Below are 14,437 nucleotides of genomic sequence, written 5' to 3'. Positions count from 1 at the left end.
TCCTTTCTGGGCTGTCGAACCGTGACGTACCCTGATATGCCAGCTTGGCAGCTGAGCAGAGCAGTAGACCAAACATGAAGAAAATAATGTGTGTGGCTGTTGTTTTCGTGGTGTGTATCTAAAACAATTTGACATAACATTACACATTAAGACAAATATTATGGTTACTTTTACCGTCATAATAACATTTGTCCCTGACTGCCGCCTTTCTGCTTTAACTAACCTTGCATTTAACAGCCTGAGGAGACATCCTGGCTGCACTAACATCTTCTAATACAACAGATCTCTAATCCATATCTATCTAACTAAGAAATTACCTAACACCCCTTACACAGACAGCTGTAAAAACATCAGGAGCTGGAGACAGTCCGACGTCTCCTTCTCTTATCTAGAGCTCTGCATGCTTGGAGCACATGGACATAACAAAATGAAGAATTCCATGTGTGTGTGTGTATGTTGTATGTGTGATGTGTAACTAAAACATCCATTCAGACATAATTCTTACACAAGATTAATACAAGAAAACAACTGGTATCAAGGTACCCTTCTCAGAGTCAACATTATTTTCTAATCTTGAAGCAGAGCACACATGAGCAGACTTTGAATCTCACTAAACTGCATTAATAACACACATTAAAGTCTAATAATTATCTGACTAATTTATTAATTTCTAACAGGGAACAATTTGATAGTTAATTCTCAACCGGACAGAAGAGGGCACTAATGCAACAAACTTTGGATGCCAATGTACCAAAAACCTAAAGAAGAAGAGTAAGCAAAAGAAACTCCTCAAACTTTAAGAAAAAAATAACTATTTATGGAAGAGTGGCTGAAGAAGGGGATTTGGTCTTTTGCTCATCTAATGGATGGTAGAGGCAATTTACTGACCTATTCTGAAGTATCTATGAAATTTAACTTGTCTTCATCAAGAAATGCATACGAGAGGATTATTCACGCTGTTCCCTTCCAGCTTAAACAGATGGTGTCACAGGATATTTTGTACTCTTCTGTCAATCCAGAACTATGTCCTTTAATAGTCAGCAACATAAATGTGGTTGATGAGCAATGTTCCAACTCCTTTATCAGAGCTCAGCTTCTTAATATATGTTATCCTCCACCTGCAAGAAGAAACTATGTATTATCGTCTTGCAGGCCATATGGCTTGTGAAATAAGAAAGCGATACATCTCACTCCCCATAATTCCTAAAGCCAAAGAGATGCATTTCAAGATGCTGAAAGAATTCTACCCCTCTAAAGAATTCTTGCAAATGAAATTTAATATGGATGAGAACCGTTGTACTTTTTGCAACTGAGACAGAGACCACAGATCACTTGTTTTTCTGTTGTAATTGTACATCTAACTTTTGGGCATGTTTAAGTGACTGGCTCAGGTCCAAAACTGATTTCTTAGCACCCTTCACATTAGAAAGGATCAAATTTGATATATCTCTGAAAGAAAAAGACATGGAATTCTTGGTGAATAACCATATCATTTTGGCAAAATATTATATTCATAAATGTAAATGGAGTAAAAGGCAACGTTGTTTAGATGCGTTTAGGCATGAAATATCGGCATTTAAAGCATCCCTAGGCTACATGAGTGTTAAAGGAGCCCGAGGTCTTTTATCTGCAATTGGACGATTTGATTTATTATAAGCCCCTGGTTATATGTTTTAATTAATTTTATGTTATTATTATTTTTGTTCTCTCTCTCTCTTCAATTTATTACTTTGTTCTGTTCTGTTATTAAGATGTGTGATTTGTTGCTCAGTTCTTAATGGGTTCTGTAAGACAATTTTACTTAGTATGTTTGTAAATATGATGTTCAAAAAAAAAAAAAAGCTCCCCAAACTTCGCGAGTTTTAGGATCTAAGGCTAACCATTCTGTTACCCATTGCTTTTGCCTGTTCTCGGGCAGACTGTAGTAGATCCATCCCAGATGGAATCGTCAGGCTAGCGTTAATGTAGAACTTCCTGGTCAGACTGTGGTTACACAAGACTTAGACAACGCAGTTAGTCGATACTTTTATGTGTTAATGCACTACGCAGTTTAATTTTCAAGTTATTTTGCAGTGGTCAGCAGAGAGGGAAGTCATTTACATTAGGTACTCTCAATAAAAGTTAGCTTGTGAGCTAAAACCATCGTTAAGGCTCTGTTGTGCTCTAGTCATGTCCGTTTCGGCTGGATGCTCCCCGTCGGGCCTTGGTCCCGGTATGTCCATGTTTCGTTGGCTGGAAGTGCTGGAGAAAGAGTTTGACAAGGCCTTCGTAGATGTGGATCTGCTGCTCGGAGAAATAGATCCAGATCAAGTCGATATTACATACGAGGGTCGGCAGAAGATGACCAGCCTAAGCTCTTGTTTTGCTCAGCTGTGTCACAAAACCCAGACGGTTTTCCAACTCAACCATAAACTAGAGGTTAGTAACTCTTATATGACGCACAATTAACATTACATTTTCAAGTTTCCTCTATGAGGTTACATGCAGATTCTCCTGTCGAGATCGACAGGCAAATAATGGCAACGTTGCTGTCACTCTTATTATTTCGGTATGGCAGTTGTTTGGTTCTTAATGAACGGTGTTACATGTATGGGAAAACGGGGCAAAATGAGCCACTTTTACATATGATTCTTTGGCAAAATGAATGTATACTTATTTTTGTATTTATCTATTTCAAACAGTAGTTGCTATATATACTTTGCATCCACAAAAATTAAAGTTATGTTATTGCACTATGTAACTCTGCATCACTGTCTCGGAGACCTCTCGCGAGAACTGGGTAATTCCTTATAGCAACAAAGACCCATCTTATAGGCGCGTTTGAGAGAACCCAGATCTGCGCAAAATGATGCCATTTTTCTGTCCAACTTGATCCTAAGAGGGAACCTCCGGGAACGAGAAATGAAGCCAATGCGGAAGTGCCAAATCCTGCAGTTTCTCAAATGGTTGCTTGAGCCTGGCTTCCAATAGGAGTCAATCCCCATAGACTCAAACTTTACAGCAGACATAAACATGTTTACAGATGGCTGCCTTGGTTTATTATTATTTTTATTAATATTTATTATTTCTGAGCAACATGTGCATGTATCACAGGGGTAGAGAACAAAGCGGAGTGACTGAGACTCAGTAGGTGAATTCAATTCCTTTATTTTTTATCATAACTCAATCCGTGCTTGACCCGGAAGTCATTCTGGTCCAGTATGATGGAAGACATCCCAAAGCTCTTATTTCTGCTCTAAAGAGCGAGGAGGCTGCCCTGTTTTTTATCAGTCAAAATAGCTCTAGTCCACACCTCCAAATTCATTTTCTTAACTAGACTCCAGGTATGCTAACACCTGACTCCAATTAGCTTTTTTGAGGTTATTAACTCAAGGGTTCACATACTTTTTCCACTAGCACTGTGAGGTTTTTATGGTTGTTCTCAATAAAGACATGAAAGATCAGAATTTTTTGTGTTGTTATATTAGGCACATTATATTCATCAGTGCTCTTGACTTAGATGAAGATCAGATCACATTTTATGTCAAATTAATGCAGAAAACAATGAAATTCCAAAAGGTTCACATACTTTTTCTTGCCAGTATATGCTTTCATAGTTGACTGGTGTTTGTACTGGACTCACTGGGAGTTGTCTTGAACCCTCTTTATTGTCTGCACAGTTACTGCTGCTAGATGCACAACTATTTGAAGGCTAATATTATTTTAACTTCTTTCTTTGAGGTTTTCAGCCCCATCTTCTTTTTTAAACTTTACTGTTCATGTAAAGTGAGTCAGAAGCAGTCCAACTGCATCCTGCATTGGCTGAATGTGGTAGAGATTTGTAAGAACAAGCTGATCCTAATTTATAAGAGACAGGTGACATCTCTATTGACTTCACAGTTAAGCTAGCTAATGACACTAAAAACTATAGAACCAAGCTAACGTCATGATAAAAATTACAGTGATAAAGTTAATCGTGTTATGTTAAAATGCCTAATATTATTTGTTTATATACTGTAAGTGTCATAAAATGTGGAATAAAGATTTTTTTGTGGGCTGTTCACAACTTTTGATATAATGTCCATGGTGATAACTGAGGTAACATCACTTCAGTGAAAGTTCATATATGGTCTGTTATTAAAGAAGGGCTTTGCTGAACTGATTATTTCAAAATGATGAAAACCTCCAAAAAATAAGCAAACATAATGGTGTACTAGCGTGCTTTCTACTCCCCTGATGCGGAGTCATCATCCAAAGTCTGTTGACAGGAAACTCATCTATATACTCTGAAATATCAGAAAAAAACATTTGAACATGTTCATTAATTTAACCTAATTTTAAGAAAATATGAATGGGAATGACTGGGCTAAGTTCAACCACTGGCTCAACTTGCCCCCACAACTGCCATTTTGAGAAAACTGCTTTATATAGCAACTCAGACACAGAGTTCAAGCTTTATGACCACATGTTGGAGCTTATACAGCTTAAAACTAATATGTAATGCACGGCACCAGACTGTGACCAAGTTAGTCACACTTTGTGACTAAATTTTGTAACTAGGAACACCAGTGCAGCTTGCAAATATGCCCCCCCCCATTTTTTTTATTTAATCATCATCATATAAGATGACACACCAGGAGGGTGCAAGAATTGGTGTGTGTGGCTGTTGCTAGGCTATGGTCGTCATAACAGTGCAGTTTGGGGACGAATCTGCTCGGGTTGTCATATACTGGTCCATAAGCAGGCTGCTATCGCCCTTTGTTGACAGTGAAAGGAACTAGCAATTAATTTGTTAAATAAAATTATTCAGACCTTTCAGTGCCACTACAGGAATAAGCAGGTGTTGAAAAAAGGCAAAGACTTGTCTTTTCCACTCTGGATACATCTGATAGATTGGGGCTCCAATTGCATCCTGATTTTTACTAACCTGAGACAGGTTTAACTTTCTGTCTGGTGGCTGCGTCGACGGTGTTTGGGTTCCCAGTGTAACTAGAACAGCTGAAGTGGGTTTCTGATAGGTTATTCACTAGGTTATTTATTGACTGTCAATTGTTAATTATGGTATGTATGTTCATATGTTGCTTGTCTGATAGACCCAATGAGCAGAGCTCTTTAATTTCTGTTGTGCATGTACAATGACAAAAAGAGCCTTAATTTATTCATTCATTCATTCACATATCTCCCTTTGTTGTTCTCCCTCATTCCCCTGCTTCTTACACATTTCTTTCCCTCCATTCATCCAACCCTAAACTCCAGGCTCAGCTGGTGGACTTGCGTTCTGAGCTGACTGAGGCTAAGGCTGAGCGGACAGTGTTAGAAAGGGAGGTCCATGACCAGCTGCTACAGCTTCATGCTCTCCAGCTGCAGCTTCATGCCAAGCAAGGCCAGGATGAGGACTCTGACACCATCAAAGTTAGAATGGTAGGTAGGATGAATTACTGTCTACAGCCTCCAAAATGAATACATTTGTTTAGAGTCAGGAAACTATTTTTTGTAAAAGATATTATTAGGATAATATTTGTGCCATATTCACTTTTGTGATAGACAATGCAGAAGCATACAATTTAACAGCACTTATAAACCTCCTCAATTCCTCCAATTCATTTCTCACTATATGTCCTCAAGCTCCTGTATTGTGTTGTATATCTCTGTATTTGCTGTTGGTCAAGATGGCGGCATGTCACCATCTTTGTTTGACATGGTCTGAGTAGGTCAGTAAATTGCCTCTACCATCCATTAGATGAGCAATAGACCAAATCCCCTTCTTCAGCCACTCTTCCATAAATAGTGATTTTTTTCTTAAAGTTTGAGGAGCTTCTTTTGCTTACTCTTCTTCCTTAGGTTTTTGGTACACTGGCATCCAAAGTTTGTTGCATTAATGCCCTCTTCTGTGCGGTTGAGAATTAACTATCAAAATGTTCCCTGTTAGAAATTAATAAATCAGTCAGATAATTATTAGACTTTAATGTGTTAGACTTTAATGTGTGTTATTAATGCAGTTTAGTAAGATTCAAAGTCTGCTCTAGTGTGCTGTGCTTCAAGGTTAGAAGATAATGTTGATTCTAAAAAGTGTACCTTGACACCAGTTGTTTTCTTGTATTAATCTTGTGTAAGAATTATGTCTGAATGGATGTTTTAGTTACACATCACGCATAATATGCCAAAGCCCCCAGCACATACTCAGCCTGGATCACGTTTTACATTCTCTTAGTTTCTTCACTTTGATTTCTCAGTCCCTCCCTGGTCACGTTTATTAATCTCTCTCTGTATGCCAGTGTGGTCCCGACTGCTCTTAAGCATGCGATAGTTTGACCACTTCTCAAAAAACCTAATCTGGATCCCTCTCTATTATTGTCTTTTCGTCCAATTTCCCTTCTTCCTTTTTTGTCCAAAATTCTGGAAAAAATCGTATTCACCCAGTTGCAGTCACACTTAGATTGTGAAAATATTGATAAGTTTCAATCAGGCTTTAAGCCCTGCCACAGTACAGAATCAGCGTTACTTAAGACTCATAATGATATCACTATGGCTCTCGATACCAAATGTTCTGTGCTATTAGTTCTGATTGGATCTATCTGCAGCGTTCGATACTGTTGATCATCCTATCCTCTTGTTGAGACTTAAACATTTCGTTGGGCTTAAAGGCGCCACCTTAAACTGGTTTTCTACTTTTTTAACCGATCGAACTTTGTTGGTCGGTATTGGTGATTGTGTCTCTAATATAGCTCCTCTCACTTCAGGCGTTCCTCAAGGTTCTACCCTGGCTCCATTGCTCTTCTCATTATATATATGCACCCCTTGCAGCAATTATAGCTAGCTATAATGTTCATTTCCACTTTTATGCTAATGATGTCCAGATTTACATGTCACTGCTCCTATCTGACTCCAATGCTCTTACCCCATTGCAAAATTGCATTTGCGATATTAGGCAATGGCTTGCGCTAAATTTTCTGCATCTGAACAAGAGTAAGACCAAATAGATTCTTTTTAGTTCTTACCCGCCGCCAGATGTAGTCAAACTCTGCACCTCAGTCTTCCCTCTATCTGACACGGTGAAAAACCTCGGAATAATTTTTGATGGTGGTTTTACTTTTGAGAAACAGATTAGGGCAGTGGTTAAGTCTTGTTTTTTTTTCAGCTAAGACTCTTAACGAAGATTAAACCTTTTTTGTCACATGGGGATCTGGAGAAAGCTATTCACGCGTTTATTATGTCATGGTTAGATTATTGCAATGCCTTGTATGTAGGCGTACCCCAGACTTGGCTTCAGAAATTACAATTGGTCCAAAATGCAGCAGCTCGGCTACTATCCAATGCTCCCATGTTTACCCATATCTCCCCGATTCTTTGTGCTCTTCATTGGCTTCTGATCCAATTTAGAATTAAATTTAAGATCATATTGTTTGTTTTTAAGGCTATTCATGGTCTCACCCCATCCTACCTATCTGACATGCTGTCAGTATATGTGCCGCGTAGAGCTCTTCGCTCCGCTGATCATTTGTTGCTGGTGGTGCCGCACTCCCACTACAAAAAAATGGGACGACCGATCTTTTTCTATCTACAGCCTGAAAGATACTGCCCGGCTCTTTCAAACAGGAACTCTGAGAGACGACGCAGACCACTTGGATATATAAAAAATATAACCGTGCTGGTTTATTCAAAGGGTCACAGGCAAAATTAACATCACACGTCCAGGCATCTTCCACCTCCAGTACTAGCAGTAGTCAAAACATGGAGAAAATCAATGTGTGTGAGTGTTGATTAAGTGGTGTGTATCTAAGAACATACAGGACATTCAGGGACATGTACGGACATTAAGCCTAGGAAAATATTATGATTAAGATTACGGCTGAGCATATCATGCTACTAGCAATATTCATCCTGCCGGCAGACTCTGCAATCTAGCTGACCTTGGCCTAGATGCAGCCTGCAGAACTCATGACAATGAACTGAGCATTTAACAGCCTGAGCAAGACATTCTGGCTACACTAACATTTTCTAATACAACAGATCTCTAATCAATATCTATCTAACTAAGAAATTACCTAACAGGCCCTAGACTGTGGAATGCTCTTCCGGTAGAATTAAGGGCGGAAAGTGAACTAGTGGCCTTTAAGGCGGCCTTAAAAACTTACTTTTTTAAGCAGGCTTTTGAGACCTAACCTAAATTTTAGTCAAGGTTAGTATTTTGTGTTTGCACCTACCTGTTTTTTGCTAGTGTTATTGTTTTGTGTGTTTTTACTGTACAACACTCTGGTGCTCTTGGAGCTGGAGAGTGCTATAGAAATAAAGTTTATTATTAATATAATCTAGGCTAATGCAGCTGCTGCCTCAGCCTCCCTCTGCTGATTTCTTTAGCTGTATACTCTGGCTCGAATAAATACCCTGGCTATCTGACTGAGCCAATACACTGAAAAAAGCATCCTCATTCATTAAATACTGTGCACTCATATTAAAAGATGCCATTTTCTTTGCTGGAACTGTAGTTGGTTTGCAATACAAGCAGGTAGCATCGAGATTGAAATCCAAAGCTAAAGGTCTTGTGGTTCTTCTGCAAACCAGTGACATCACTGGTTCCCGGAAGAGCTATAGATTTAGAAAATGAGCCAGAGAATATTAATAAAAATTGTTGTTCACACTTTATGCCAAACTTAGGTAGACAGAGATAAGGTTGAAAATTGGTGAGATTTCTCTTTAAATTTCTCTGACACAACAAGCATTCTCATAGGTGGGTAGGACTTTATTCATCCCACAATGGGGAAATTCTTGTGTTCCAGCAGCAATAGAGAGCAGCAACAAAAACACCATAAGAACAAACACCACACACATATGTTGATAAACATATTCCAAAGTACCTAAAACCAAACAGAATATAGTATTTGAGAGACAATCAAGAACTAGAATGATCCTCCCACAATTAATCCCTGAGAACACATCAAAAATACCCAAGAACAAGACAAGATATAAGATATTCAAGAGAGATCAAGAAATCAAGGACAAGAATATTACTCCCATAATTAATCCAGCAATGGGGAAAATACCTGTATTTCAGCCATGAGGATCTCTGAAAAACTACTCAAATACCTAAAACAAGACAATATAAAGTATTAGAGAGAAATCGAAAAACTGTGTTAACATCTGTTCAAATAAAAAATCACCAAAATCTGTTATTTATCAAGGGGTGCCTAAACTTTTGCATAAGACTGTATCTTATCCCTGCAGTGATGTATTGTATAGTCTGATTGCTGTGGGGAGGAACGACCTATGGTAACCCTCCTTCTTACACTGGGGATGTAATGGTCTCGTGCTAAAAGAACTATTCAGAGCCACCACTGTGGGGTGCAGGGGATGGGAGGGGTTATGCATGATGGATGTTAGTTTTGCCAGCATCCTTCTGTCCGCCACCTCCTTGATGGAATCCAAAGAGCAGTCCAGGACAGAACCAGCTGTCTTAACCAGCTTGTTGAGTCTCTTTCTGTCCCTGACCGTGCTACCTCCTGCCCAATTCACAACAGTGTAAAAAACTGCAGATGCCACCACAGAATCATAGAATGTCTGAAGGAGTGCCCTGCGCACACCAAAGGACCTCAGTCTCCTCAACAAGTGGAGGCGGCTCTGGCCCTTCCTGTACAGGGTATCTGTGTTTTCAGTCCAATCCAGTTTATTGTTGAGGTGGACACCCAGGTATTTAACGATGTCCACAATCTCAATATCTGAGACCTGAAAGCTTAGTGTGAGTGATGGTGATTGACCTCTGGCAGAAATCATCATCACTCTTTTGTCTTGCTGGTGTTCAGGACCAGGTGATTTTTCTCACACCACTCCACAAAGTCAGTAACAACCCCCCTATATTCCCACTCGTCTCCCCCCCCGATACACATCCAACAATAGCAGTGTCGTCTGAGAACTTTTGTAGGTGACGCTGGTGGGAGTTGTACTTGAAGTCCGACGTGTAGAGGGTGAACAGAAAGGGGGAAAGCACCATCCCCTGGGGCGCCCCCGTGCTGCAGACCACCACGTCTGGCACACAGTTGTGCAGCCTTAGAAACGGAGGTTTGTTTGTAAGGTAGTTAATGATCCACGCAGACAGGTGTTGGTCCACAGCTGCCCGCGTCAACTTCCCCCTCAACAGTGACGGCTGGACTGTGTTGAAAGCACCGGAGAAGTCAAAGAACATCACCATGCTTACGGGGGACTCCAGGTGAGATAGGGCTCGATGCAGCTTGTAGATAATAGCGTCATCTGCCCCGATGCCAGATCGATATGCAAACTGCAATGGGTTGAGTGCCGAGCTCACTTGGGCACGGCTTCTCTCTTAGGAGATAAGCAAATGTGGCCAGTGTTTCCCCAGTCATTGTTCTACACTTTCCTTAGCAAATCAAAATACTGACTTAAATGAAAGAAAGAGCTTGCTGTTAAAATTAATATCTCTATTTATAAAATGTTCACCTGCAGAGCCTTGCAAATTTAGGGCTCTAAGTTTAACCACAACAGTTGTCTCGTCCTCTAGAGTTTCCTTTCCAGCCACAGTGTATTTAACTGATGATGTAGCTAGATGTGCGAGGTGGCCATTACAAGACCAGTGTAAGCTTCCTTTTGCTTTGGTGCTCCTTTCTGCTGCTTTCTCATTGCTTCCATTGCTTTCAGTTACTTTTTATACTATTCTTGATGGGCCTGCTGCTTTACAGTATAATTGACACTTGCATTGAATGGCTAACTTACAACATCTGTTGCCTTAAATCTGATTTTTTCTAATCTCTGACTTGTCTCTGTTCTTCCTCTGCTTCTTTTCCTATAAAGCCTGTTCCATCGCCAGAAGAGATGGTAAGTTTGTTTATGGATGTGTTCTGCAGAAAATATGATTTTTAAAATAAGTTGATTGGATTGAATATAGACCCGCAATGTGGCATCTTCACCATGTTGCCCGTAGTCCGCTCACTGAGGTCCCTGTTTTACCCCTAAAACAACAAGTGAATGTTTGTCATGTTTGTTGTTTTTTTTTGAATGGCTTTCAAACTAATAATGTCATTGGTGTAGGGTTGCAGTGCGGTGTACTGGTTTCGCAGTATGTCATGGTATGAAATTGATGGATATTATACCATGCACATTTGGTTATTACCATTATTAAAGAAAAAAATGCAATGCATGTGTACGTTTCTTCACTGACTTGCCTGTCAAACTCCACAACAGGTGCCACACACACAAATTGGAGTATGGTAAGACGTTAAATATCATAAGGGTAGGCGTATTGAGCACTGGCTCAGCCTGTACCTTCTCAGTCAATACTATGCTGTTCTGAACCTAACACTATGCATAGTTACAATATGCAGATATATTTTGAGCATGATTATGCACATGGTTCAAATGGATTTTCCATCTTACTTTTGTTTTATTTTGTTTTTTTGTTTTAAAGACCGAAATAAACAGAACTGAACTGTACTGAACACTTGCAGCAAACAAGTGGCAGAGAGAAGGATGCTGATTGTGTAATGGAAATTATTGGCTTATGTGCTTTAGTTCTTTTCATGCAATATACGTCTGTTTCTCATTCTTGAAACTTGTGTCTGTATAACTGCTTTGGAAACATCGTATGTGTTAAGGTTGCACCCTAGCCTTAGGTAAATGGAAAATAATACTTATACCATCTATGTATTTGTACCTTGTATTTTCCTTTTCTCCCAGATTGTTCACTTTTTGCCTCAGACACTCTAAACACATTCAGTTCCTAAATGCACCTACACACATGCACACTTTTTACACACACTCCCAGCCTCTACTGATCCACACATATAGCCTGTTGCCTACACAGCTTAACTGTCTAAACCTCAAGTGCAACATATGCCAAGGTGATGCACTATCCATGTTGCTGTGCTGCATAGACCTGAACCCCCTTAGTCAGATCATCACAAGGAATAGATATGGATAGAAGTTCAAGAGTGGTGATACCATCAGCTACCTCCTTTACATGGATGACATCAAGCTGTATGCAAAGAATGAATGGGACATCGACTCACTAATCCACCTGACATGGATCTTCAGTGAGGACAACGGGATGTCATTCAGACTGGATAAGTGTGGCCGGGTGATAGTAAGAAGAGGGAAGCTGGTACAGACTGATGGGTTAGAACTACAAAGGGGGCAACATAGCTGACATACTGATCACTTACCATCTCACCTCACCTTGGTATCCCACAGTCACATGGGAACCACAGTGAGGAGGCAAGAAGGACCATCAAAGGATAAGTGCTCAATGGGAGACACAAGATCCAAGCCATCAACACATAATCCTGGTGGTAGCATGCAAACTAACATGCTTTACCTATATAACATGTTAAATTTACATGTTCTTTTTAAAAAATCATGTTTACAGTTCTTTGTATTCTTTAGGGTCAATCTAGCACTGTAATGCAGCTCAATCAACTGTCAGTCACTTGCAATAAAAAAAGACCCCTCTCTTTTCATAATTTGAGAGTCATTGTTGCTGATAATAATAATAATAATAATAGTAATAATGATATTTTCTAAGATGGTTATCATACCATGAACGTTTCATATCATTGCAGCCCTTTATCAGCATCGTTCCAAACGCCAGTAGCAAGTTTTCATGGTCAAGCAATCGTATTATGAGGGTCAAACTAACATGGGAATGTTGCTTTTATGGCATTATGGGGAAACTGATTTGGCCCTGGCAGAGTTTTGCTTTCCCTGAGTGTTGTATAAATTATGTTTCCCTTTCCCCAGCAAGGTGAGTACTAATAGTCAAGGAAAGCTGGATACATTGGGTGAGATAATTAAATACTGACTTTGACAACCCACTATTACAGTACTAGAACTGGATCGACTTTGCAGCTGTCGGTTCCCTTTGCTTTTCTTAATGTTTTTTTTTTTTTTTAGGTATTTACTTTCTTGGAAATAATGTATTTAAATAACAGGGAAACACTGCTAGAACCAATCATATACATAAATTGACACTTGTTAAGATTAAAATGTATAAATTTACATATGCTATGTATTATATAAATTATAATTGGTGTGAAAAGGTGTTTTAAGAGCAAAATTTTTGTTCATCCACTCATCTTGCTGATAGTGCTTGTTGTGTTGTGTTTTTCTAGGAACAGGAGCTTGAAGCCAGTAAGAAGGAGAAGTTAGCAGAGGCACGACTGGAGGCAGAAGTGAGACTATATAAAAAAGAAAATGAGGCCCTACGCAGGCACATGGCAGTGTTGCAGGCTGAAGTGTACGGAGCCAGACTCGCTGCCAAATACTTGGACAAGGAACTGGCTGGCAGGTAAGGAGTTGGAGCTCACAAAATGTCTGCTTTAAATGTGAACTCTCTTAAGCGGACTTCTATCTCGTAACAGTTTGTCCTGCAACACAGATGGACACTGTAGTGTGACACTACAGTGTCACTTACCCTCTTCATAATACTATCAGTACAAACACTGGTAGGCTGAAATGCCTGTTCACAAATTATGCATTTTAGTTGAGACATTATCTCTTTCTTTTTTTTTTTTCCAGTATTTGAAGCATTGGCTAACAGTGGTGAATCATATTTGACTCCAGGTGCAGCCATAATATAGTGCACCCCACTAAATAAGTGGTAATATATCTCAACTATCCCTTGTAGTTTGAGAGGGCTAAGTTCCCATTATATTTGTCCCACCCATCCAGCCTTTCATCTCTCCATCCCTCCATTATTTAGGATCAAACCACATCATAAATCAGTCTGCCTGCAAAAAATACAGAGCTTTTAATAAGGATAATCACCTTTATTTGGCCAAGTATGTTACATACACACATTGAATTTGTTTCTGATACAGAACTGAGGCAGCCATCTACGGTGCCAACTCACACTGATGGCTCTAACCATTGGGGGCAACTTGGGGGTTCAGTGTCTTGCCCAAGGACACTTTGACATGTGGACTGCAAGCACCTTGATTCAAACCTCTGACTGTCCGGTTGGGAGACGACTGCTCTACCGCCGAGTCTGGCTCCGAGTAATAATTCAGTTAAATTTTTAGATGGTGCCAAATCACAATTATCTCAAGGCACTTTACATAGTAAGGTCTAGACCTTATTGTATTATAGAGAAAACCAAACAAATCTCCCCTGAGCAATCACTTGGCCACAGTAGAGAGGAAAAACAAAAGAAACCTCAGACAGACCCCGGCTCTTGGTGGGTGTCCTTCTGCCTCAACCGGTTGGAGTGAGTGGATACAGGAGAAAGAAAAGAAAAGCAACAAGTAACAACAAAACACTGGGCAGCTTAATGTGGCCAGTGACTGCTTATCAGAAACGTACAGCTCCAGAGCCAGGGCAACCTCCAGAAAGGTACTTGAAGAGAGAGAGGACACACTACGGGAGAGAGGAGACACAGGACCCCCAGTTGTCTAGGCCTATAGCAGCATAACTAAGGGATGGCTCTCTCTCTCTCTCTCTCTCTCTTCTGCTCTCCTCT

At 39.9% G+C, this 14,437-nt stretch overlaps 1 protein-coding gene across 2 annotated transcripts in view; it reads left to right on the top strand.

The window, feature by feature from the left end:
- The first annotated feature begins 1,907 nt into the window (after nucleotides 1-1,907).
- gopc (golgi-associated PDZ and coiled-coil motif containing) overlaps nucleotides 1,908-14,437 on the top strand; it is a 21,542-nt gene continuing 9,012 nt past the window's right edge. Inside the window, exons 1-4 of one of the 2 annotated variants that reach the window (XM_020611492.1) lie at nucleotides 1,908-2,418; nucleotides 5,236-5,400; nucleotides 10,780-10,803; nucleotides 13,092-13,267. In XM_020611492.1, the coding sequence (XP_020467148.1) occupies nucleotides 2,170-2,418; nucleotides 5,236-5,400; nucleotides 10,780-10,803; nucleotides 13,092-13,267 (614 nt within the window). In that variant the 5' untranslated portion in view covers nucleotides 1,908-2,169. The remainder of the gene's footprint in view (nucleotides 2,419-5,235; nucleotides 5,401-10,779; nucleotides 10,804-13,091; nucleotides 13,268-14,437) is intronic. The other variant, XM_020611493.1, reaches the window with a different exon arrangement.

Source organism: Monopterus albus, unplaced genomic scaffold, assembly GCF_001952655.1.
Source record: "Monopterus albus unplaced genomic scaffold, M_albus_1.0 scaffold114.1, whole genome shotgun sequence".
Taxonomy (NCBI): Eukaryota; Metazoa; Chordata; class Actinopteri; order Synbranchiformes; family Synbranchidae; genus Monopterus; species Monopterus albus.
This window is presented reverse-complemented; position numbering and strand designations above follow the sequence as displayed.